General features: G+C 46.8%; 1 protein-coding gene across 1 annotated transcript; it reads right to left on the reverse strand.

Annotated features, from left to right (window-relative positions):
- Positions 1-26777, reverse strand: AIFM1 (apoptosis inducing factor mitochondria associated 1). Its single transcript, XM_087728343.1, has 17 exons — positions 26622-26777; positions 23926-24065; positions 22818-22908; positions 21713-21742; positions 19006-19124; positions 18778-18908; positions 17190-17280; positions 15282-15366; positions 12880-12956; positions 11778-11886; positions 10136-10243; positions 8483-8571; positions 6920-7060; positions 6045-6187; positions 4333-4457; positions 2479-2675; positions 1-273 (listed from the first exon to the last, which is right to left on the reverse strand). The coding sequence occupies exons 1-17, from the start codon at positions 26692-26694 to the stop codon at positions 202-204; spliced, it is 1821 nt and encodes a 606-aa protein (XP_087584469.1). The 5' UTR covers positions 26695-26777; the 3' UTR covers positions 1-201.
- Between the last annotated feature and the right edge of the window lie 237 nt (positions 26778-27014).

A 27014-nucleotide genomic window follows, 5' to 3' on the forward strand; every position in this document is an offset into this window, starting at 1 on the left:
TCATAGCAAAGTTAATTTCATTTAATTCACGGTGCAAAAAAAAGGGGGGAGGGGGCAGGAACCCAATATTCACATTTGCCCCAGAGTGGCAGGAAGACCCACAAACTTGAGAAGCTTGTACAAGGCTGAGCCCCGCCCCCACCCCCCTCTGTCACTCCACTTGCTGCAAAATGCAATCCAGACTGCTCCAGCCACAGGCGTTCATTCTTCGTGGATGTTAAAAAGTTTGGCAACTTCGTTCAGGTCAGTGTGTTCTTCCCCGTCCTTGATGATCTGCAAGAGAAAACGGAAGCATTTTTCAGTAAAAGCCCTTGGGGGGGAGTGGGGGAGTATAGTGTAGCCTTTATTGCCTCACTGGTGCAATCCATGACCAAAAATACAAACAACATAAATAGCATAAAGAATAATCCCCATGCGCAAGTAATTAGGGGAAAAAGAAGAAAAACTAGTCATACATTTCTAAGTGTGCGTGGAGCGATTGTGGTTGTGTTTTAAGAGTCTTGGCAGCCCGAGGAGAGAGACTATTTTTAAACCTATTTGTTCGGCTGGCTATACTTCAATGTCTTCTGCCCGATGGTAGAAGTGCGAAGAGACACTGACCAGGGTGTGAATCATCTGAGTATCTTCCTTACTCTGCTAAAGCAGCGAGACCTGGCGATGTCACCCGGCGGTGTCAGAGGGCAACCAATGGTTTCTTGTACCGAACTGATCACTCTCTGTAGGGCCTCCCTGTCCGCAGCTGTTAAACCAGCATTCCCTACTATAATGCAGTATGTGAGGACACTTTCAATGGTGCACCGATAGAAAGAGGTCGTCGGCCGTTGTTCCACCTGATTTTTTTCGCAGGACTCTTAAGGAAATGAAGTCTCTGTTGGGCCTTGCCAATCCCCAGGGACGTGTTGTTTTTCCAGGTGAGATCTTGAGTAATAAGCACTCCCAAGAATTTAAAAGGAAACTTGTCTCCCCACATCCCCCCCCCCCTCGATATACAGTGGGGCAGGTTCCTCGGGCAAGAAAGAAGAAACACAATGCACTTCACTGTGTCTCACTCACCCTTCTTAACTCTGCATTCTAGAAAATAGTTTTTATGCTTCCTTTGCAGATTCTTAGCTACTGATGAATAGTGGAGTAAAGGCAGAGGAAGTGGGGGGGGGGAATTAACCCAACCTATAATTATAAGGTCAAAAGATTTGGATGTTACAAGGTGGGAAAAGAGGAATTGCTCCCTGCCAGAGCACTATTCAAATTTTTATTAAAACACTTTAAACACTTTTAGCCAAGGTGGCGCAGTGGTTAAAAGCAGCACTGCAGGCTACTGCTAGATCAGCAGGTCAGCGGTTCAAATCTCACCGGCTCAGGGTTGACTCAGCCTTCCATCCTTCCGAGGTGGGTAAAATGAGGACCCAGATTGTTGGGGGCAATATGCTGACTCTCTGTAAACCGCTTAGAGAGACCTGAAAGGCCTATGAAGCGGTATATAAGTCTACTGCTATTGCTATTGCTATTGCACTTGACGTTATCTGTAAACCCAACTGCCAACATCTACATTTCCCACTGCCAGCCTATCACAAGATTTAGCAAATACTCCATTCTCTCTTCCTCCATCATCCAAGTCTCTCTATGCTGACCAAACCACGCTAGAGTTTCTTAAGCCTGTTACTATGCTGCTTTCAAATAAGCAGGGAAATAAGAGATTTTGACCAAGCTCCATCCTGAGGACTAGATAATCAGCCTGCTAAAGATAAAGGTAATAAAAATATTAGAAATAGAAAGGTTCCCCCTGCACCTGTGTGCTAGTTGTTCTCGACTCTAGGGGGCGGTGCTTATGTCCTTTTCAAAGCCAAAGAGCCAGCGCTGTCCGAAGTCTCCATGGTCATGTGGCCAGTGTGACTAAATGTTGAAGGCGCATGGGACACTGTTACCTTCCCACCAAAAGTGTTCCCTATTCTTTCTACTTGCATTTTTACATGCTTTTGAACTGCTAGGTTGGCAGAAGCTGGGACAAGTAACGGGAGCTCACTCCATTATGCAGCGCTAGGGATTCGAACTGCCGAACTACTGACTTTTCTGATCAAAAAGCTCAATGTCATAGCCACTAAACCACCGTGTCCCTCTAAATCAGTAGTAGTCAACCTGGTCCCTACCGCCCACTAGTGGGCGTTCCAGCTTTCATGGTGAGCGGTAGGGGTTTGCTGTAACTCTGCTTTCTAAATTTTATAAAGTAAAGTTACTTCCCTACTTTATAAATCACCATTACTGTGGAACCGGCGGGCGGCTAGAAAATTTTACTACTAACAGAGCTACAAAAGTGGGCGGTAGGTATAAAAAGGTTGACTACCCCTGCTCTAAATCATCATGCTAAAGAATTCCAATTAAGAGTAAATCGAACCCATTCATGCCTTCCTTCCTCAAACCCAATGGCTTCCATGCATCCACCCAAGGCCCCCTCCCAGAACATAAAGAGTCGCGCAAGCTGACCTTCCGAGCGATTGGCATCCGGTTGAAGATGTTCCACAGAACGATTCCTACCACCACTTTATCCTGGAGGTAGAAAATGACTCCTTTCCCGTAATCCTCTCCCTGCTGTGGGACTTGCGGAGTGGAAAGGGAGGCCGCGGAGACCTTCAGCTCTGTGGCTTCCAGTTCGGTTTCACTCTCTGAGCGGATTCCAGTTCCTAGAGATGAATGGCCAGTCAGACACAAACTGGATCAATAATTCAACCCCCCCCCTCCAGATGTTGGGTCCCTTCAGACCGGGGAGACGCAAAGGTGGTATTCTACCGGTTCGGACCGGTTTGCCCAAACCGGTAGCAGAAATCATGGGTGGCCCCGCCCACCCGCCCCGCCTCTACGGCATCCCATTTAGGCCTCTTTTTTGCAAAAAGCACATGTCCAGAAGGCTATGTGCTTGCGCGAAGGTGGCACATGCGAGTGAAGCGAGCGCATGCATGCTCACATTTGCGAACCGGTTGGGATGGTAAGTGAGCACCACCCCTGGATGGGCGCTTTCATTTCCGTTGGGTAGAAATGAGTACCTTGATCAGCCCTAGAGATAAAGAGGCTACTTCCTCATAGTATGCTATGCCCTAAACCACGTTACACTGACACACATTGGACACTGACAGCGCGTCCAGAGGACAGCACTGAAGCCTGTTAAGGGCCTTGGAAGGAATACCTATTGAGAATGGTTGAGCTATTTGGATATACCGTATTTTTCAGAATATAAGACGCACCTTTTTGCCTCCAAAGAGGCTGAAAATCTGGGTGCATCTTATACCCTAAATACAGCATTTTTTGCCTCCTAGAACCCCGCTCCCTTCACCAAAATGACCGTGCAAAGCCTTATGGAGGCTTTTAGGGAGTTTCTGGGAGCTAGGGAGGGAAGAAATGAGCAAAAAACGAACCGTTTTTTGCTCAATTTTGCCTCCCCCTCAGCCCCCAGGAACACTCTATAAGCCTCCATAAAGCTATGCATTCCCTTTTTGGGGGTGAAAAACAGGCTTGTTTTTGCAAAAAAAGGGCTGTTTTTTGCTCGTCCCCCCCCCCCCAGGGCACTCTACAATCTTCCTAAGGGCTATTCATGCTCTTTTTGGGGCGGGGGGGGGGGGAAATGTGCCCGTTTTTGTGAAAAACGGGCCTGTTTTGGGAGGTTTGCAAAATGGGAAAAACTTTTTTTAAAAAATTTGCCTCTTCAAAACCTTGGTGCGTCTTATACTCTGAAAAATACGGTAGTCCATCTGGAGAGACGAAAACCAGGGTGACAGCCACGTTTGAAACACATAAAGGTCAAATAAGAAATCATGTGTGTAGGAGGATGAATGGCAGAACCTGAGGGTAGAATTAAAAAAAAGGGCTCAGCCTAGAAGGCAAACCTTTTCGGCACCGAGTGTGCGTGTGCATTCCTCTAGGCCAGTGTTTCCCAACCTTGGCAACTTGAAGATGTCCGGACTTCAACTCCCAGAATTCCCCAGCCAGCATTCGCTGGCTGGGGAATTCTGGGAGTTGAAGTCCGGACATCTTCAAGTTGCCAAGGTTGGGAAACACTGCTCTAGGCTGCAACCAGGAAGAGGAGCTGCCCAGGGGGGCGGTAACCTCTCTGCTGGGGGTGTTTCAACAGAAGTTGGATGCCCACCTGCCTACAATGCACTGGCAGGAGAGAGTGAACCAGGTGACCAATGAGGTCACTCCCAAATCCTTACATTCTAGGATTTGGGATTTGGATTCATGCAAGAAGGCAGGCGTGCACAAATAATAAACCACAGTATGGCCTACCCTGGTAGCCTGGTTCACACAATGCAAAACAACACCTGCAGCATAATTTAGAGTCCTAACCTGATTCCTCCGTGGCAGATTTTGGGGTGTCCTTTGCTGTCGCTTTAGCAAATACGCCCACGGTGGGCAAACTGCTGTCCACAAGGCCAATAGCTTCGTATCCAACATCTGGGCCAAGGTCGCTCCTAAAATGAAGAGAACATACGATGTCAGGATTAGCTTAGAAGAGAGTGATGAAATACTGGGAATTTTGCTATTGACACAAAGAGAGTTCTCTCCTTTTTGAACCTTTGGAACTTAAAATGAACATATGCTGGAGCACCGTTCTTTTTTGGTGCCACGAAAAAAAGAATCCTCCCACAGAGACAAATTACGCTCAAAATATTGGTGTTTTACTGACAGCCTACAGAAAGGCATTGGGGACCAAAGTCCAGATCACTGAAAAGTGAGTTGTTCCTTTTAAGTATATGTAAGTTGATTACATATAATTAATATGATTCCTTTGGTATGTTTGGCATTTATCCTTTCTGTCAGGTCACAAATGACAGCTTGGTGATCACTTTAGGAAGGGTTTGCAAGGACATTCTGAATTAATCACTGCATGCCTGCAGCCACGGGCTGAATTCAACCACTGCATGCATCCAGATACAGACTGAATTCATCCACTGCATGCCAACAATCACAGACTGAATTCACCCACTGCATGCCAACAATCACAGACTAAATTCACCCACTGCATGCATCCAGATACAGACTGAATTCACCCACTGCATGCCAACAATCACAGACTGAATTCACCCACTGCATGCATCCAGATACAGACTGAATTCACCCACTGCATGTCAACAGACTGAATTCAACCACTGCATGCCAACAATCACAGACTGAATTCAACCACTGCATGCCTTCACCCCATGGCAGATCCAAGCAGAGCTAGACAGAAACAAGACTGGCAAGACAGCCTCTGGAATTCTTTCCAGCCTTTAACAGCTGTGGACAGAGGTGTCTGCATTTTATTCTGTGCTGCCCGTGTGCGCATTGGGAAGCATAGGGTGGGCTACATCCATTCTACTGGGTAGAGGGGGGAGGAGGCAAACTTGTGAGCTGCCGCCCAGCTGCCTCCCCAGCATGTAAGAAAGCAGTTATGGGATTTTTTTTCTCTGGAGTTTTTCTGCAGCCCACGAGCCTCTTTCAGTCCCCATCTTTTGTAGCTTCTCTCTGCCATTATTAGTTCCTTCTCTATGGAGTATTCCCCTGCTGCCAAGTATCACGTATAGGGGACTGGAGGCTAAAGCATATGATGAACGGTTGCAGGAACTGGGCCTGGCTAGTCTAGTGAAGAAAAGGACCAGGGGAGACAAGATAGCAGTCTTCCAATATCTGAGGGGTTGCCACAGAGAGGAGGGGGTCAAGCTATTTTTCAAAGCACTCAAAGACCAGGCAAGGAATAATGGATGGAAACTGACCAAGGAGAGATTCAACCTAGAAATAAGGAGGAATTTTCTGACAGTGAGAGCAATCAACCAGTGGAACAGAAGTTGCCTTTGGAAGTTGTGGGAGCTTCATCACTGGAGGCTTTCAAGAAGAGATGGGACTGCCCTCTGTCAGAAATGGTGTAGGGTCTCTTGCTTGGGTGGGGGTTGGACTAGATGACCTACAGTACAAGACCCCCTCCAACACTGTTAATCTGTAATCTAATTTTTAGATTATTCATTTTTCTCAAGAGTCCAGCCCCCTTGGACTATAAGAATTAAAAAGGAATGAAAAGTTACCAAAACATGGACTGGTGCCAATACGGCTTTGAGGCTCCGGTCATGTTTTCTCCCGCCAGCCTTCCACTCACAACCGCATGATCGTGATGCTCCACTCGTCTCCTGCCTAACTTAATGTCGTAAAAACACGCAGCGTCTCCTGCCTGTATGGGGGGAGGGGGAAAAAAAAAGAAGGAGCAAGGTGAGACAGGTAAGACGACATTCAAGAGCAAAGATGCCTTTCAAGTTTGCTGGGATGGCTTCATTTTGGGATTTTTTCCCCCTCGATGTGGGAAAAGGAGCATGAGATTGACACGTGTCAGTGGTGCAAGGACCGGCTACGGAAATCCTTTCCAGCAAATTTTTCTCTCCCCCTAGCTGGCTTTGCTTGTTTGCAGGGGGGAAATGGGAAAGGAACAGCGGGAGCCCTTGACTTAAAATGGACCGTTCAAAGTTACAACAGCGCTGAACAAAAGGGGAACGTACGGCCGTGTTCCACACTTACGACCGTCGCATCCCTGCGGTCACACGATCAAAATTCAGGCCGCTTGGCCGCTGGCTCCTATTTATGACGGTCGCAATGTCCCGGGGTCATGTAATCGCCTTTGGCGACCTCCTGACAATGGGGAAGCCAGATTCGTTTAACAACCGTGTTTCGTAACTTAACAGCTGCAGTGGCTGCTTAACCACGGTGGGGAGAAAAGTCATAAAATGGGGCAAAGCTCACTTAACGGCTGCCTCGCTTAGCAACAGAAATTTTGGGCTCCAAAACGGTGCTTGTTAAGTCGAGGACTGCTTGTTGGAAGCTGGAGGGTGGGGACTTGAGAAGTTCTTATCAGGTCCCAGGACTGATCCACATGTTGAATGGGGCTCTTTGTGACGCCATCCAGACTTACCACCCAGATGTTGGAGCGGGCCTGCAGCTCAGCGTTCACTCTAAAGCCCCCGAAATCGGAATCCACCTCCAAGCCGGCCGACTTAGCCAGCTCCACGTTGGGCTCCAAACCCACAGCTGCCACAATATGATCTGTCTCCACCTGAGCAGAAGGAAAAGCAGACACGACTGTTTACGTTAGGCATTTCAAAGGGGATTTCAGGATGCCCAGAGCCAAAGGGCCGTCTCTGCCCCCAAGGGGCAGGTTACTCCCAGGAACAATAGGGAGAGGCAAGGGAGGGGAACAAAGAATGTGAATTCATGCCCATTTCCCACGCTTGGGCCAGTGAAACAAATCAAACTGTTGTCTAAGCTGAGTCTCTTTAGAAGTTTTACAGCTTCGTCAAAGACATTGTCAAAGGCCCCTTGTTGTGGCAGCAGATTCAGACAGTGAGGAGGTTGGGGAGGAACATGGGCCAGTCCTGGAGTCTGGGAAAGGCTCTGATGAGGGCTCTGTGTCGGAGGCCAGTCTGACAGTAATCAGCTGCCTTCAGAGTCAGACATCAGTGAGGCAGAAGAACACCTGGAGCCTGTTCCCAGTGTGCGCATGCGCAGAGTTGTCAGACAAAGGGAGCAGCTAAAGAACAGGGGTCGACTTGGGAGTATGGCCACAGGTGGAGGGTGAATGGCCCCTCCCAGAGGAAATAAAAGGGGAGCAAAAGGGGAGGAGTTTGTAGGAGACAATTAGTTTGCTTAATTGGTTCGTGACTCTCCGAGACTCCTTGCCAAGTTTTGCAGAGATCGACCTGTCAGCCCTCCAAGCCAGATGAGGTCTGTGACTGTAAATCCTCCCTTGAAAGACTTTGCCGGATGTGAATGAGCAGAATTCACAGTCAATTAATAAAAGGGTTTTTTGTCGGGACAAGGAGTTTGCTTCATGCTCTTGGGAAGCCTCGGTCAGAACACCCCCTCTGGGAAACACCACTAAATTTGCGGCGCATGGAATTCACAGGCATCTAACGCTGGATGTCTATGGAGATCCTCAGTCATCCAGGTCACAGTTGTCCCAAAGGTGCTTTTTCAAGAGGCATCTGGACTTTCTAGTTTTTCTTTGAAGTTGTTTCACTTCTTACCCAAGTAGCTCTGAAGAATGACCTGGAGAATCTTCTTGGATGAGAAGTGAAACGTCTTCAAAGAAAAAAACAGAAAGTCCTTTTGGACAATCTAACCCCAGAGGAGATCAACCCTGTCCTAGAGGAGATCAACCCTGGCTGCTCTTTATAAGGCCAGATCCTGAAGATGAAGCTCAAAGACTTTGGCCACCTAATGAGAAGGAAGGACTCCCTGGACAAGAGCCTCATGCTGGGAAAGATTGAGGGCAAAAGAAGAAGGGGACAACAGAGAATGAGGTGGCTGGATGGAGTTACCGAAGCAATCAACGTGAGCTTCAATGGACTCCAGAGGATGTGAGGAGAGGAGGGCCTGGAGGAAAGTTGTCCTTGGGGTTGCGATGGGTCAGACACGACTTTACAACTAACAACAACAACCCTAGAGAAATACGCCAGCGTTGTTTTGCATTACTCACTTTCCTTCCGTCCTTCAACTGTATGAGCAGCCGATCCCCGGCTAAAGATACCGACTTCACAACGGCGTTGGGCATCACGTTGACCCCCTCTGAAAACAAAAAGGCCAAAGAAACTGCAGTCTTAGGATGTGGAGAAGCAGCGGGCTGACATCGTTGACAACTACAACCTCACTACAAGGAGAAATGGGGAGGCTTTATGCTCCCTGGCTAGCAAGCACGCACTCCTGGCAGCAAATTTCAAGAGTGTATCCAGCTCCTCCTAAGAAGACAACCATGAAGACGGTTGGCCTAACTCAACTCTCCATTTATGCAACCAGTCATCAAAAGATATGTTGGCAGCTTACCCAATACACATCTGCGTAGAAAAGAATAGTCAGCCATTCTTTTCCAGGAGCAAAACTTTTTTTGTCAATCTTTGAGAGATGCCGGAGCATAGATAGGCACGGTGTGTTGATGGCATCAATGTGGGCAGAGCCCAACTTTTAGGCTTGCCATTTCAGTGCAGTGATTATTTCCCTTAGAAAACATTAGCTGTGCCGAGCAAACACAGAAAGTATTTTACACACAGCATTGTGATTCATCCTAGAGTGGAGTGTGCGGTGGCTTAGTGGTGGAGCCCTCGCCTCACAATCAGGAGGCTGTGAGTTCGATCCTAGGTAGAGGCAGATATTTCTCTCTCTGTGCACGCTGAGATTATATCTGCCGAACAAAACTCTGCATTGGCGACAGGAAGGGCATCGGGCCAGTAAAAACACTCAGCATTCATTTGCCCATACTCCACTCCGCAAGAGATCATGGGGTCATTAAAAGATGGTGATTGTGGTTCATCCTCGCTGCCTTTGCTATTTTTAACAGCTCTGTTGCAGTTAGAGCTGAAGGATTTCTATGGCCCGCCAATCCTAAGGTCTCCAGATGAAACTAGCCTGGAATCTTGGCTAAACTTTCCAGAGCTAAACAGCAGAGATGGCCTGTCACTCAGCAGGTAGAGGAGGTGGTGGAGGCCTGTTCTGACCCCCCTCGCTCCACACCAAAGCACACTCCGAGCCAGAGATAAATTACAGCATTTAATTAACAAACAGACAAACTTGGGCAGCAATAAACACAGATAAGGCTTGGCAGCAATCCAGCCTGCCAAGCTCATACAAAGTTCTTCGTCATTCGATTCTGTGTTGACTTCTGCAAAGAGGGGCGTGTGCATAAGTAGCTTTTTATAGTCTGGAGAGGAGTCTAATGACCACCAGCTGAGCGCAATTACCTCCTGTAATTGTGTAATTGTTCCTAACGCCTAGTAGCTCTTCGATGGCGTGCATCCAGAAACAACTCACTACTGGCCTCCGACTCACTCTCCCTTGTCTCCTCCCCCTGGTCCAAGGCTCAGGTGCCTCCTGGTGGCCAACCAGCCTCTCTGCACCCTGCTCGGAGTTGGAACCCTGTCCAAGGTCCTCCACATCCTCCAGAGCCGACTCATAGGGCCCCTCGCTGTCGGAGTCTGGTGGCAGCTCCAACGGCTCCTGCTGGGCCACAACAAGGCCATTCTTAAAACTAAAAGCAAAGAGCAGCCTCGACACCAGACCAAGCCAGCTGAGACCTCCGCAGGTTGCCAAAAAAAAGGAAGCCCCCAGGGGTGGAAAAGAAAGTCGTTGGCAATCTCACCTTGACTGACTTTGTTGGTGGTCCAGTTGCTCAGGTATTCAGGTAGGACTCTGCCCATATTGCCATTCTCTGGGAACATTTGGATGACCTCGAGGCCCTTCGACTGCGCTGCAAAGGGAAGGGGAGAACTTAGGCTGCCTGCTTGATTTTTCTGGGAGTGCTTCGTCCAGTCTGAAATTTGGGCACCAGGGGGCCCTGCCAACATGTCTCTTTTAACAGGCGGCCATTGGCAGCTTCATTCCAGTTTTGTTACTAAGCAGAAAGTTAACCAGGAAAAAGCCCTTTGGTCTATGGATGCCCAGACTGAGTTTTATCATTTGTGGATACCTGGAGGACACTCAACGTGTTTTGGCAGGAAAGGGGAAGACATCATGCCTATTTTTTTTAAAAATTAATTGCTGCTGTGCCTTTGTTTTGGTTCTGTTCTGTTGCTTTTTTCTTTCCTCTTTTTTGATTTGGCACAGCTATCGTGGCTTTTTTAGCTGCCTTGAAGTGGGGGGAAAAAACCCTGAAGATCAAGTGCAAATATTTAAACACATGGACAACACACACACACTAAATAAAGGCTAGGCACAAGGCCATTGAGTGGGCCACGCCAATAAATCCAGGCTGAATTGTTTGGAAACAGAGGAGTTTATAAACACAGCCAGTTACCAGACAGCACTGGCGTTTCTTTTTCTTTGGCATCCAAGAAAACTAATGTGCTAGGCTAGAATAAAATAAAATAAAATGATTTATTGCCCTAGTACCAAAAAGACATAGGAGTAGGAATTCAGTATCTGAAGAAATGCCATGCTCTCCCAGGTAAAAAAAAAATTAAACATCTAGAACTGAGCCAAAATTCAGGACTGGGGGAAAATCAAAAGGCAAAAGGACACATGTGTATTTCAAAATAAATGTCATCACACAGGGCAGCATATCTGTTAAACTATTATTATTAAACACAATCCTGATAGTTCATAGAAAACAAGAAGAGCTGTCTTCATTAAGATAATAGATGTTCTTACTGATAGATGGGTTGAAAAACAAGGGTGGATAAAAATTGATGTTTTTTAAAAAAAATAAAAAATAGGATTTAAAAAAAAATTAAATTGGATTTTTTTAAATCAAATTTATTTTAATATAATGCTTTTGGAGTAAAACTATCTTTAGATTTTTACTCCAAAAGCATTATACTAAAATAAATTTGATAAAAATAAAAATAAAGCCAATTCAAATTTTAAAATATCCTATTTTTTAATCTATCTTTAGTTACTTTTCTATTTTAAGACACATTTAACAATTTAGTTTATTCAGCATGAAATGGAGCTTAGTTATGTAGTATATGAGGCTGTAGATTCTGCAATATTGGGACTGTCGTTGAGTCAACAGCAGATCAGAGGAAGAGTCACTGCGGGACAGAGATGCCAGTTGCTTTTTCAAAATCATGATTTAAAACGAGTTGATTTAAATCAAGCCCTTTTCCTAGTGAATCAAATCACGATTTAAATCGACTTGATTTAAATCAAATCCACCCTGCCTAAGATAAAACAAGGATTTGGATACATTTGAGGTTACTGGTTCCAATAACTTAATAAAAAAACGTTAACAGCCACTTAAATTCAGTTCTTAAATTCTGCTCTTTCTGGGTGACCACACTCACCTTTGCGCCCCAGAGCGCAGGCCAATTCACTCCCTAAGAAACCACCACCGATAATAGTGATTGACTTGACTTCCCTGGAAATTTTCTCTAGTGAACGGAAATCCTCAATCTGCAATGAAATTGTGCGAATTTGTATTAGTTTTTCTTTTTAATTGTAATGTTTAATAAAATTCCTTTAAAAAAAAAGTAAGACAAGAAGATAGTAAAAGAAACAAATCTGCCTTCTTAGACTCTCTGAGACGTCTGAAAAAATTGTTGTTTATCCCAGGTTTTGGTTGAACATTTCATAGAATCGCTGTACTGTATTTTTTTTTTCTTTTGGTTCATTTAAATGCAGCGATCAGCCAAATAACATATAAATGAAATAGAATCAACTAAATTTTAATTATTGTTTTTTTAAAAATCAAACACTGATCTGATGTCGGCTTCACCAAATCACAAAGCAGACTCCTTGTCCCGACAAAACCCCTTTTTATTAAGCTCATGTGAATTCCTGTCGTTCACATCCAGCAAAGTCCCGGCAAACAGTCTTTCAAGGGTGAATTTACAACCACAGACCTTATCAGGCTTGGAGAGCTGCCAGGCCGATATCTTCCAAATGCAAAGCTGTACCAGAAAATACTTGGCAAGGAGTCTCTGAGAGTCACGAACCAATCTTCACACTAATTAAGCAAACTAATTGACTCCTGCAAACTCCACTCCCCCTTCGCTCCTCTTTATTCCCTATGGGAGGGGCCATTCACCATCCACCTGTGGCTTTACTCCCCAGTCGGCCCTTGTTCCTTAGCTGTTCCCTTCTCCTGGCAGCTCTGCGTATAAGCATACTGGGAACAGGCTCCAGCTGTTCTTCTGCCTCACTGATCTCCAACTCCGGAGGCAGCTGATAACTGTCGGATGGACCTGGCCCCCTCTCTGCCTCCAACAAAGAGCCCTCATCAGAGCCTTCCCCAGACTCCAGGACAGGCCCATGTTCCTCCCCAACCTCCTCACTGTCTGAGTCTGCTACCAGCTCTGCTGGCCGCTCGAGGGCCACAACAAACCCACCACTTATGAAATTAAGAGGTAGATGAGCCCAAGCCATAAAGGTTCCCCTTCAGATTACCTTCCTGAAGAGTGTGAGCCTCTTTTTCACCTCCTGACCTCCCCTCTCAAGCACAGGCAGGTTCCTGGGAGCACCACCTAGGAAGAGAAGGTAGAAGAAGTCCACCTCTGGGCTTCAGTTCAAAGCTCTGCAGGACCTGGGTCAGTTGGCCCTCACCCAAGAATGTGTGTTGCAAACAGCAGTGAAACCGAAAGAGTGACATAAACGGAACTACAGGCAGTCTTCGACTTACGACCACATTCAAGATGGCTCAAAGTTATGACAGCCTCAGGAAAAGAGACTTCCGTCTCAAAGTGATGCCCCCTCCCAACCCCCCCCCCCCATGAACCTGTGATCACAATTGAGGCCACTGCACTGGGCACCGTCTTTTATTAAGGTATTTGCAGCATCTCGTGGGCACCTCATGGGATCTGAGACTTTCCTAGCCAGTTTCCAACAAACCACATCGATTGGGGAAGCGAAATTAGGTTTAGGTTTTATTAGGATTTGTATGCCGCCCACTCCCTAGGGACTATGGGCGGCTTACAGATAAAAAAAAAGGGGGGGGACATATAATAATTAAAAGAACAAACATTAAAATTTCACAACATACATACAGCTTAGAGTGGGGGCTGGATAAACTCAACAACCCCAGGCCTGCTGGAACAGCCAGGTCTTAATCGCTTTGCAGAAGGCAGGAAGAGTAGTAAGGGTCCGGATCTCCATGGGGAAATCATTCCATAGGGCTGGAGCAGCTACAGAGAAGGCCCTCCCCCGGGGAATCGCCAGCCGACATTGACCAGCAGATGGAATCCGGAGGAGGCCTAATCTGTGAGATCTTATTAAATCTGTGAGATTCATGAAACACTGTAGAATTTGCTAAATGAAACCAGCAATTTCCTTAACCCCCCCCCCCGCCCCTTGGTAAAAAAATAGTCCTTAAAATTGAGCCTGCTCATGTGATTTTTGACTTAACACCACATTGACTTACAACACAAATTCTGGTCCCAATTGTGGTCACAAGTCAAGGACCATCCCTATTATATAAGAACATTGGTCCCTACTGGAGGGTGCTCATAACACCCCCTCCCCTCTCAAAAGGGAAAGTCCTGCTGGACTGGAGTGCCTTAGAACAGTGGCCCCAACCTTTTGGGCACCAGGGACCGGTTCCATGGAGAGAGGTTTTTCTGTGGAATGGAGGGGTCATGGAGGTAGGCCTCCATGAGATCAATCAAGGTGAGGAAGTCGTCCCTCCGGACGCTCTCTAGAATGGTCAATAGTTCATGCATCTTGAATCGCCTGTATACAATGTGGCGGTTCAGGGCTTTGAGGTGAGTACTGCTCTCCAGCCCACCCACCCCCTGACGCCTTTAGCAATAGCAATAGCAGTTAGACTTATATACCGCTTCATAGGGCTTTCAGCCCTCTCTAAGCAGTTTACAGAGTCAGCATATTGCCCCCACAGTCTGGGTCCTCATTTTACCCACCTCAGAAGGATGGAAGGCTGAGTCAACCCTGAGCCGGTGAGATTTGAACAGCCGAACTGCAGATAACAGTCAGCTGAAGTGGCTGCAGTACAGCACTATAACCAGTGCGCCACCTCGGCTCTTTGAGACTATGAACAGCAGGGAGTAAAACCCCTGTCCCTGCTGGTCCACCGAAAGAGGCCTGATGGCATGAATGTCCAAAAGATGTTGAATGGCCTGTTCTACCGGCGCCTCTTTCCGCGATACGGGATACGGGACAGAGGCGGAAACGCATCAGGAGGTAGGAGAGAAACTCTAGGGAAAGGCCTGATTTTATCGTCTCCCTGAGCTGGGCGTCCGTTGTTACCTCCTCCCATCGACCGGCAAAGAAGGCCAAACAACCGCCAATGGGAAGGTTCCTGTCGCAGTCACTTTCACCTGCGGTAGGGACGAGAGTTTCCTGCACCTCGGTAAGATCTCCTGGAGGGGGGGAATCGTGGTTTTTGAATGCTATTTGCATCCCATGGATGAGGCTTCGCTTGTTTGCGTGGCCCGGTTGCTGGCATGCCGTGGCCCGGTGCTGATCCATGGCCTGGGGGGTTGGGGACAGGGGTGAAATGCTAGCGGTTCAGGCCAGTTCGCCTCAACCGGTAGTAAAAAAATGCTAAAAATTTTTTTAAAAAGTCCCAACGATCAGCTGTGTGAACAATCAGCTGTTCCCTGGGATCGTGGGAACTCTTTCCCCCCTCCTTTTTAAACTACCGATTCAGTAGTTTAAAAAATGCTTTAAAAAGTTATTTTTTAAAATTGATTCCAATGATTGCACGACACAGCTGATGGTCCCTCGCCCACCCAGTTTACATTACCCTCCCCACCAAGCCACGCCCAGCAGGGAAATCTTTTGAATTTTGAAGCCCGAATGGGGAAGGAAATAAAATCAATCCAGGGGCCCCTCACCTGTAGCTATTAAGCATTTGTCGTAGCCGATCTGCAGGCCATTGTCAAGTTTCACCGTGTTGCCTCTGACATCCATGTGGACCACCTGCAAATCAAACAAGGCTGCTGTTTCTGTGTGTTCAGAATGACTCTCTGCATCTCTGGAGCAGAGACAGAATGTCAGGCCTGCAGTTATATTCCTTTTAGGATCTTTGGCCTGCCACACTCTCTCTCTTATTTTACTATGGTGTTTCATTAGTTGGGGGAATTGGGAGGGGGAATAGTAAGGAGTAGAATTGTAGAATCTTTTGTTGTCAAAATAAAACATTCCTTCTAGAAGCCCAAGGTCATCCTTTGTCTCCGCACCTCTGCACCTGACCGGAACTAGATGGGTGGAAATGCCAGCATGGCAGAGGAAGATTGGACCATGTGATGGAGTTGTGGGTGTGGGGACAAAGTCATGAACTTTCAACTGGGTGGGAATCCCAGGAAACTTTCAGATTCGGGTTTCCCACTGATGCACCAACATGTCTCTCTTAATAAATTGGAAGTTTGAGGAAAGTTCTGCCTTGGACTCCGATTTAATTTTGGATGATATTTGGAATGCTGACACAGAGCTCATCCCTAACCAGGACTGGACCAATATAAATCTAGGCATCCGAGTCAAAGCGATAAAGAGAATCTACCCCCCTCTGTTAAAAACATTACGCTGGCAAAGTTGCACTCACGCACGGCCATAATGTAACAGGCTAGTTTTGACTGAATGTCTCGGGTGGACCTATTGTTGTGGCCTGTGGGTCGGCAGCCCCCCAAGCAGCAAAATCAGATGAGGAGGAGGCGTGGGAGTTAGAGTCAGCATCAAGGCAACCTGAGAATTCCAAGAGAGGAGGAGGAATGGAGCTGTCAGAGAGAGAGAGAGTGACAAGAGAGAGGGAGAGAGAGACAGAGACAGAGAGACAGAGAGAGAGATACATAGACAGAGAGAGAGAGAGGGAGACAGAGGCACACACAGAGAGACACACACACAGACACACACACACACACAGACAGAGAGACACACACACAGACACACACACAGAGAGAGACAGAGACACACACAAACACACACAGAGACAGACAGACAGGGAGAGAGAGGGAGAAAGAGACACACAGAGAGAAAGACACACAAAGAGAGAGACAGAGAGACACAGACAGAGAGACACAGAGAGACAGAGACAGAGACAGAGAGGAGAGGAGAGGGGAGGGGAGGGAGGGAGGGGGAGGGAGGGAGGGAGGGAGGGAGGGAGGGAGAGGCAGAACCTGGGCTGTTTGTCAGCCCTCAGATGGAGAGTCAACAGCCCCCAGGTCTGGAGGTAGCTGATCAGGAACAGCTGGGTCCAGTGCCTGACACGTGGATGAGCAGAAGGCAGAGGAGAGGAGAGCAGTGGAATTCTATGGGCCGGTCCTTGGGATGGAAGAGCCACCGCTGCTAGCAAAGCTACATCTTAGCTTTGGGGATAATAAGGCAGGGGATGGACAACTATTGTTAACATGCGAGATAAACTTTTTGCCGGGCATTCCTAATAAAAGGAATGGTTTGTGTTCACCTCAGAGGGCTTGTCGTGTTTGAGGAGCTGGGTCAGAACACCCATCTCCTGCGATTTATACAGAATAGTTCATGGTTCACTGCTGGGCCACCGTGGCTTGTTCAACAAATTTTGGGGTTTGTACCATTTGTGCTCCTTTTCACCCAATCCGAACAACCGTCCTACAAGAGTAGTGTTGCTAGGGATGGCCAGAAAGTATTGGTGTTTTTATTTATGGTACCCTTGGAATGTTCTGGCTGCCCTTGCAGGCAGAAAGAAAAGTCAACAGGGCAGAGTAAAAATCAGTTACAAACCCAACGCAGCTGGAGTTAGCATTAGCACTTCTGGCCCTGGTTGAACTCACCTTCCTTCCGCTCAGGACAGCGATTCCACCATTCTCGACAAACATCAGGTCGCGCGGGGATACGTAGAAAGAGGGTGGCTGAAAGTACACGCTGCAGGGAGGAGGAGAGAGGAAGGAAGGAGAGTTAAAGGGAGGAAAAGAAGGACTTGGTGAAGAACTGCTGTGATTCTCCACCACCCCACCCCGTGAAATGTCTCGAGATGCAGCTGTGTCTTTTCTGTGGAGTCCTGGATGAAGGCTTTCAAACTTGCCCTTCCCACAACTACTGAGGCAGTCCTCGACTTACAACAACTCAGCCCAAAATAGACGTTGCGAAGCGAAACGGCTGAGGTTAGGCCTCATTGTGCAACTTTTCCTGCCAGGGATTTTAATCGCTGCAGTTTGTTAAATTGGTAACAAGGGGAAGTGAATCTGGCCTCCCCGTTGTCTTTGCTCGTCAGGAGGTCGCAAAAGGGGATCACATCACCCCGGGACACCGCAACCTTCATAATATGAGTCGGTTGCCAAGGTCTGAATGTCAATCATGTGACCCTGGGGATATTGAAAGGGTCATTTGAGTGTGAAAAACGGTCCAAATTTGGATGACTTGATCCTGGGGAGGTCGTCGTGGTTGTGTGAAAAATGATCATATGTTGACTTTTTCCAGTGTCATTGTAACTTTGAACGTCCCTAAATGGGGTCATGACCATATTTTTTTGGAGTATAAGACGCTCCGATGTATAAGATGCACCTAGATTTTGGGGAGGAAAACAAGGGAAAAATATCTGCTTCTGCCTCCCAACAATTTGCCTCCTTGCAACAAACAGTATACGCAATATACACTGTTTGTAGTGTTATATTTTAGACTATACTTGTACAGATGCTGTTAAAATTGATGCCGGAAGTATAGTTATTCTCTGCTGTTTAAAAGAATAGCACTTTTAAAAACAATAGCACTAGGCCTCTTCAGATCAAGCTTCTTGATTTTGTTACGTTGTCTACAACAATAATAAAGCAGTCTTTTAAAAAATGAGTCTAATAATTTGAACATTCTATAGGCATTTATAGTTGTTGACTTACCTCCTTGTAGCAAACAGCCTGATTAGCACAAGAAAAAAAATCTGCCTCCCAGCAATTTGCCAGGTGGAGCAAACAGCAAGTTTCACTTTCAATTTCTCCCGATCATCAGCTGTTACAGGCTGCAGGGATTGCTATAGTTTATGGCAGTGTTTCTCAACCTTGGCAACTTGAAGATGTCTGGACTTCAACTCCCAGAATTCCCCAGCCGGCATTCGCCGGCTGGGGAATTCTGGGAGTTGAAGTCCAGACATCTTCAAGTTGCCAAGGTTGAGAAACACTGGTTTATGGAAGCCTCCGCAAGTCCCCCTTTGCTGCAAGGAGGTAAATTGCTGGGAGGCAGAGACCCAAGGGTTGGGGCCGGTGGGTGGGGGGGGGGGGGGCTACATTCGGTGTATAAGACCACCCAAATTTTCACCCTCTTTTAGGGGGGGGGGAGGAAAAGTGCGTCTTATACTCTGAAAAATACGGTAAGTAGAGGACTGCCTATAGCGTTTTGGATTGAAAGGGGAGGGGAAAGCCCAAAGCCCACCTCCGCTCCTTGCCGTTCCACTGCTTGAAGCGCAGAGTTTCCGTCACATCCGCATCTTCAGAAAACCAAAGCTCCTTGGAGAGAGGAGGGCGCATGTAGGGCAGCTCAGGGTCTTCAGACACGATGAGCACCTGGAGGGTGGGAACACAGCCGCATGTCATTCCACGCCTCGACAAGCCACAGAAAGAGCCCCGCCAAGGAAGAGGGAGGAACTCTCGGAGCGCTTACCTGAGCCCCGGGATCTCGAGCCCGGATGGATCTGGCAGCAGCAAAGGCAGCGGTGCCTCCCCCGATCAGCAGGAAAGGAGCATGGGGCGGGACTTCCGGACGAGGACCTGCTGGTACGGCTGCATGAAGTAATCAAAATATCCTGAACAAAACTGAATTCTTCACTTCCCCCCCCCAAAACCAAAAAAAAAAGGAAAAAAGGAAAGAAAGAAAGGAGTGAGAGAGAAAGAACAAGAGAAAGAAAGAAAAAGAAGGAAAGAAAAAAGAAAAGAAAGGAAGGCAGAAAGGAAGGAAAAAAGAAAGAGCAAGAGAGGGAGAGAGAAAAGAGAGAGAAAGAAAAAGAAGGAAGGAAAGAAGGAGAAAGAAAAAGGAAAGGAAAAAAGAAAGGAGTGAGAGAAAGAACGAGAGAAAGAAAAAGAAGGAAAGAAAAAAGAAAAGAAAGGAAGGCAGGAAGGAAGGAAAGGAGAAAGAGCAAGAGAGGGAGAGAAAGAAAAGAATGAGAGAAAGAAAAAAGGAAGGAAGGAAGGAGAAAGAAAAAGGAAAGAAAGAAGGAAGGAAAAAAGAAAGGAAGGAAGGAGAGGGAGAGAGAAAGAATGAGAGAGAGTAAGAAAGAAAAAGGAAAGAAAAAAAGAAAGAAAGGAAGGAAGGAAGGAGCGAGAGAGGGAGAGAGAAAGAGAGAGAAAGAAAAAGGAAGAAAGGAAGGAAAAATGAAAGAGAAGAAAAAGAAAAGAAAAGAAAGAAAAAAGAAAGAAAGAACGAACGAAAGAAAGAAAGAAAGAAAGAAAGAAAGAAAATAAATAAATAAATACGGGAGCTCTGAGCCTTTTTGTCTTCCTGCTACCAGTGAAAAGGAAACAGCTAAAATTGATTCTGCTTCCAGGGCTCCTTGGTGTTCTATGAGGCTGGGTTTTTTTCCTTGCAGACTTTTGGTTACCCAAGCTAGGTAACCTCATCAGTGCAAACCTCCCCTTCCTTCTAGCACTGATGAGGTAACCTAGCTTGGGTAACGAAACGTCTGCAAGAAAACCAACCAAGTTCGGGCAGCACCGAAGACCCCCCATTGCAACCCTGAGCTTTCAATATTCCCCTTTAACGCTCTTGTTCTCCCTACACAAGAGACAAGAAGCACTTCTCTAAATCCACCTGCATTGCACACCCATTTTTTAGGTCTTTTGCAAATCCAAGGCAAAGAATAGCGGCGGGTACTGCCTTCCCCATCCCGCAAGAAACTGAGTTGACAACTAAAGCTGATTTCAGCACTTGCTAGAGAAAAATTCAGCACAGCAAAGGCAACGTTTTGCAGGCAGGTTCGATCCCTGGGGTCACCGCTGAACAGGGCGTCCTAGCAGGGGCCTGAAAAAAGCTTTGCAAAAAACAATCTGGCACGGACTACAAAATAGGCATGGGCAACTTTTAAGGGTGTGCAGTGGCCATGGGGTCTGGGGAAGCACGCTCCAAAAACAGAGCAAGGCCAGAACAAATAATCTGCTGACTCCCCCGCCCCCAATATAAAGTTTAACTTAATTTAAATTTATGGTCCGTCAACATTAAAATGTGGTACAATAGTTTGACTTACAATAGTTTGTGACCATTCTAAGTTACAACGGCACTGAAAAAAGTGACCCGGGGCCATTTTTCACACTTATGACCATCCCTCTGGTCATGTGATTTATATTGGGGTGCTTGACATCCGATTCACATTAGTGACGGTTGCGGTGTTCCGGGGTCACGTGATCCCCATTTTTTCAACCTTCTGATGAGCAAAGTCAACGGGGGAAGCCAGATTCGCTTAACAACCGGGTCCCTAACTTACCAACTGCAGCGATTCGCTTAACAACGGGGGCAAGAAAAGATTGTAAAAAAGGGGCAAAACTCACTTAACAAATTTCTCACTTGGCAACAGACATTTTGGGCTCAGTTGCGTTCATACCTCAAGGTTTGAACAACACCTCAACGCTTAAATTAACGGACCTCACTTCAACAGCCTTCGGATGCAAATAACAAAATGTGAGGCTAGACATCTTTAAAATAATGGGAAGAGTTCATTCAGCTGAGATTTCTGTTTCCTGAGTCAGTGGCATTTCTGGCAGAGCAATTGGCCAACAACAGTGGCAAAACCCAGGTTAGGATGAGAGGCAGGCAAGTGGCTCAACACAGGTGCACAAAATATGCAACACAATATGCACAAAACTGCAGTCAAGACTTTCTCCGGATCTACAAAGACATCCTTGGATTTAACTGACATTGGACAAAGAGAATCTCTCCCCTCCAAAGAGTTCGTTAAAGCAGTGATTTATCCCAACGACATGCATTTTTTTAAATAGGTGCACAGGTCATCTTTTGAGGACATTCTCGTAGTTTAAAAGCACCTTTTAAAGGGACTCGGAAGGAATCAAAGCCAAGCCTCGTAGATCAGTTTATCTGAGCTACGGTTAAGCTGGGAGGGGCGATGGGTCTTGTGAAATTTTAGGCATTTGCCAAGTTCCCCACAGAGTCCAAAGTCCACGAATATTATCAACCCCGCAGAAGCAAAATGTAAAATTCCCCGTTGCTCTTGTTTATTTCCACTTTTGCTGCAGGATTCTTCATCAGAGTGGAAGAAGAATTCGTTTTGTTTTCACCAGGTGTTCTACGACAAAAAGGCTAAGACTTAAGCCGGGTTGGTGGTGGGACACACCGTATCTTGCTTTTAAGGACTCTGGCTTACCTTTAGCATCCTGGGAGGAAGATTCTCCTTCTAAAAAGAGAGAAGAGACAGTCTGGCAGGATATCAAGTACAGATCCACAGGGTGCAATTTTACATCACAGAACATGCACTGTGCTTGTTTTTTTTTACAGTTGTCTGGTGCAGCTAATAAGTGCTGAGTCCTAATATCGTGATAGTTTATCCCATTTCCCTTGCTGCCATGCAGAGTTTCTCTCCATTAGCTTCCTTCATCCCATGAGCCTCCCAGAGTGGCTTGGTAGTGAGATGGGTGGCATAGGAATTTAATTAATAATGGGAAATCAGTCTGGGTGCATCCCAGGACTGCATGGAGATGAGCTGCACTACCATGTCTGAAATTTTGTCTCGGCTGTGAGTAAATTTAGCTTCCATATCTTCAATATTTTTCTAGTCCTCTCTTATTTTGAGGGTTTGAATGCAGTACTGCAGGCTGACCCTGCCCACTGCTAGGAGTTCAATTCTCACCGGCTCAAGGTGGAATCAGCCTTCCATCCTTCCGAGGTCGGTCAAATGAGGACCCAGGTTGTTGGGGACAACAGGCTGACTCTAAACTGCTTAGAGAAGGCTGTAAAGCACCGTGAAGCAGTATATAAGTCTAAGTGCTATTGCCCTTCCTTCTTCCTTTCCTTCCTTCCTTCCAAATGGTTAGAATGCAGCATTGCAGGCTAACTCTTTCCCCTGCCAGCAGTTCGATTCCCACCAGCTCAAAGTTGACTCAGCCTTCCATCCTTCCAAGGTCGGTAAAACGAGGACCCAGATTGTTGGGGGTGATAGGCTGACTCTGTAAAGTGCTTAGAGAGGGCTGTAGAGCACTGTGAAGCAGTATATAAGTCTAAGTATTATTGTTATTGTTGCTTTGTTTACTATTTAAGAACTTCAAAATGCTGTCTTCTCTGATCCTCCCAGTAGGTCTAATCAGGGTCTACTGCTCCGATTTCTGAACCTACATTTATAGACAACTAAGGCTACCTTAGATTCCCATGGAGGTTTCGTGCCTTCTCGAGTGCTAAAAACCCACTTAAAATTCTCCCTTAACACAGAACAGATCCTAGCTCTAAAAGCCAATCTGCTACAACTTGCCTCCTACCTAAAAGGGATTTCATCTGTTTTTCCATGCGTGCGAGCCTCTCCGCGCGGTCTACATCTCGCTGCCGAGCTCTCTTCAAAATCACATAGGCCTGTAGAACGAAAAGGTAACGTTTTTATAACCCTACAGGGGCACAACAGAAGCACCATTCCACACACACACCCCAACTTTGCATTTCGCGATAGCTTAGCTGAGCCTATTTACTATTCCAGTGGCTAAAAACAGCAGCTGGGAAGACTTTGCTAAAAAACCGTTGTTGAAACTGAGAGCTTCTTTCGAAAATAGCTAAATTGGACATCGCTCAACGATTGATTTGTAAGATCCAGGTTCATAAAACCAGAATCAGAAAAGGTTTTGGGGAAGTGAAGAAACTCATGCTGTGGTCTTAGGACCCTGGACCATTTGGGGATAGGGAGCAAACCCTGTGGATTTTATTCCACCAGTGATTGCTGACTGTAGGGGGCGCTGCTCGTCATACCAGATTCAACCTAGAAATAAGGAGAAATTTTCTAACAGGGAGAACAATCAACCCAAGGAACAGAAGAAGTTGCCTTCGGAAGCTGTGGGAGCTTCATCACTGGAAGCTTTGAAGAAGAGACTGGACTGCCCTCTGTCAGACATGAGGTAGGGTCCCCCGCTTGAGCAGGGGGGTTAGACTAGATGACCTATAAGACCCCTTCCAACTCTGTTAATCTGTAATCTGTGTTTGAAGGCCACTGAGCCAGACCTGTCCGAAAACATTTCCTCATTCATGTGTCCAGAGCATTGTTACCTCCCCACCAAAGTGATGCCTATTTATCTACTTGCGCTTGCTAGACTGGCAGGAGCTGAGGCGAGGATGGGAACTCACCCTGTCACGTGGCCCTCGGGTCTCGAACCTGGGCTGCCGGATTTCCAGCAGACAAGCCCAGCATCTTAACCACTGAGCCACCATACTGTCCCTTTAGGATATGGCAGATTTCCCCCTCCAAATCATCCCAATTTCTGTCCTCAATATTTCTAATATGGGGGGGTGGGGATAACCATGGGAAGCAAGATTACAGGCTAGGATAGCCACCTTGTTAGAGCAGACTGGGTTCATTTTCTCAGTCATCCAGAGTCTACTTACATAGAACGCATTTCCAATTGCGAAGATGCCCAACGCCACGGAGGTATAGAGAGTTTTGTTGCGCTGCCATGAATAATTAGAGGTCGTCAGTTGCCTGCAGGGCTGTCTTTCTGAGGGGATCTTCCATCGCTGAAAGAGTCCTGGAACCACAATTTATTAGGAAGGAAGACTGTCAGTGATGCACTTTCATAAACCCCGGAAGAAAAGAAGGCCAAGCATGCCACAAGAATGTCTTGCTTCCATGACAACCAGTTGACCGGCCAAAGATGACAGCGATTGACATCAGCAAGCTGGCTGGGGAATTCTGGGAGTTGAAGTCCACAAGTCTTAAAAGTAGTCAAGGTTGGTCACCCCCTTAAAAGTTGGTCTCAAACACTGACTCACACAACGGTAGCCCTCTTCTCAGAAGCAGATGGTCAGAATAAAACGTGTGCATCCATTTTCATTCCTGTTCCGATTAATTTGAGCATCTATAAGTCCTTAAATATATTATGAAACAGATGGTCTCATGCCAGCAGGGCCAAGATTGCTTAAGCCATAGTTCCCAGGGTACAGTGTGTAAGTGGGAACAAGCCATAGCAAATCTCAGGTTCATGCTCTCTCCTTTCACACTGTTAAGAGTGTAGAATATTCACCTTAACTGGTCTATTATGCTTAATTAAAAATAAAAGAACTATTATTCTTTTGGGTTGCCTGCAAGAGGCAAAGGAATGTGCACGATGTGTCCAAAGCAACATGTTCAAGGCAATGGATGATAATCTGGGATCCGAGTTCAGAGTTCTAATAAAACAGAATTTAGACAGGAGGCGCCTTTGATCCTCTTATTTTAATTATCTTAATGTGGCTTCTTTAATAGCGTCTTAAATGCTACATTTCACCCATTTCTCACTGGGTAATAACAATTAGGACATGGTAGTTTATTATTACAAGTAACAACTCTCATATAAGACAGAGAGGACAAACAATTGAAATAAGATCGGGATAGTTTTATGGGAAATCGTTAAGATTTATCCATTTCTTTCTCAATTGGGGACATTTGGCACACAGACACATTGATCTGGGAGATAATAGTTTGAACCTGCAAAATCTAAACACCTATAGACAAACCACACCTGTGCAACATTCTCGATGCGCTGAGATGTAATTCAAGAGGCCTAGTATAACCAAGGAGAACAAGCACTGATAGAATACAGGAAGTCCTCAACTTATAACGACAATCGAGCCTAAAGCGGATGTTGTTAAATGAGAAATTTGTGAGGTCTGCCCCATTTTACGACTTTTCTCATTTGTTCAATGGATCACTGCGGTTCTTAAATTACTAACAGGGCTGTTAAGTGAATCTAGTTTCCCCACTGACTTTGCTTGTCGGAAGGTCGCAAAAAGGGATCACCCTAACCGTCATAAATGTGAGTCCATGGCCAAGCATTCTGAATGAAAATCAGGCGACCATGGGGATGCTGCAACGGTTGTTAAGTGTGAAAAAACGGTCCTCAGTCCCTTTTCTTCAGTGTCGTTGTGACTTTGGTCACTAAATGAACTGTTGTTAACTCGAGGACTGCCTGTATACAACTCACAAATACCAATGAAGGTCTTTTGAGGAATAAGCTAAGTTTCCAAAAAAAAACCAACAACCCCAAACCGCAACAACAGGCAGCTTCATCGTCTCTTTACAAACCCTGTTCTGAAACTTTGAAAGAAATTTGGGCTTCTCTGGAATGGAAAAGTGGCATTTTGCAAAGAAAGACAAGACTGGAAGTTTTGTTGTTGCTGTTGTTTTTATAAAAACACAGATTTCTGTCCCAAAAGTGCTTTTCTAAAAGGCAAATGGTCTTTCTTTGGGGGTCCCCCCCTTCTTTGAAAACATTTCTGCTTCTCCTCCAAGAAGCTTCTTTAGTTCAACTTAGAACAGGGATCCCCAAACTTGGCAACTTTAAGACTGGTGGACTTCAATTCCCAGAATTCTCCAGCCAGCTATGCTATGAATTCTCTAGCTATGCTGGCTGGAGAATTCTGGGAGCTGAAGTCCACCAGTCTTAAAGTTGCCAAGTTTGAAGACCTCTGAACTAGAACTTCACAGAGCTGAAGAAGCTTCTTGGGAGGAGAAGTAGAAACGTTTTCAAAGGGAAAAAGAAACCCAAAGAAAGTCCGGTTGCCTTTTGGAAAAGCACCTTTTTGGGAAAGCCTGACAACCTGGATGATTGACAACCTGGATGATTGACAACCTCCATAGAGATTTAGCCATGATATTCCAGCCTGGCCGACCTACCAACAGCCCCAGCTTCAGGACAAAGCCAGATCAAGATGATGATAATAATAATAATAAAATAAAAATCCCCCCCCCCAAAAAAAACCAGGTTGTGCAAGGAGGCTCCTCCAACCTGGCGCCCTCCAGGGCTGATCAATTATCCTCCCCCCTTTATCTGCGGAGACCCCCGCCCCAGGCCCAAAGCAAACTCTCCCCTCCCCACCTGCTTTTCTCCCCGGGAAGGAACCCTCGAGCAAAAGCTGCCCTAGGCGGACCGGCACTCACTTCCGCCCGGCGCCTTTCGCACGACCTTGGGGCGTCGAGAGGACAGGCAGCCCTTAAAGCCGTTCAGCGGATCCTGCGGAACTCGCGGCCACTGGATTCCTCAGGGGGTGGCATCCCTCCGTCCCACCCGCCCCCCCCCCCATCCTCCCAGCAAAGTTCCTCTCACCTGGCCCCGCCACGAAACACGACCTTCGGCCCAGCCCTTGAGCCGCTCGCGCGGCCAGACGGTAGCGGAACATGACGGCCGGGGCGGGCTGCGAGATCCCCGGTCACCGTCCCTTCAGAAAAGACCGTGCTTTCCCACCCCACCACCTAGTGCGCACGCGCGCCGCCGCCTGGCCTCTTGCGCGCGCGCGCAGGACCGCGCGCGGCGCCATGCTGGAGAGCGTCGTTCTAGGCCTTCGTGCTCTATGCCTCCGGGGAGGGGAGGAGTGGCGTGGCGGAGGAGGCGTGGCTGGCTTCGGGCTATTTTCCGGCTAGTGTTTCCCACGAGGGTGGTGCGCGTTGTTTTCTTCAGCGCTTTTTGGGGAGCAGCCGGTCGGGGGTCCGTGTGAAGGGT

The sequence above is a fragment of the Thamnophis sirtalis genome, unplaced genomic scaffold (genome assembly GCF_051295495.1).
Source record: "Thamnophis sirtalis isolate CommonGarterSnake01/CBP01778 unplaced genomic scaffold, rThaSir2_p1.2 scaffold_13, whole genome shotgun sequence".
NCBI lineage: Eukaryota > Metazoa > Chordata > Lepidosauria > Squamata > Natricidae > Thamnophis > Thamnophis sirtalis.

Coding starts and splice junctions, on each gene's coding strand:
- AIFM1 (XM_087728343.1), bottom strand. CDS start 26,694: ATGTTCCGCTACCGTCTGGCCGCGCGAGCGGCTCAAGGGCTGGGCCGA. Junction 17,281..18,777: donor TGGAACGGCAAGGAGCGGAG/GTGGGCTTTGGG, acceptor TCCTCCCTGCAG/CGTGTACTTTCAGCCACCCT. Junction 2,676..4,332: donor ATCTGCCACGGAGGAATCAG/GTTAGGACTCTA, acceptor ATTCATCTCTAG/GAACTGGAATCCGCTCAGAG.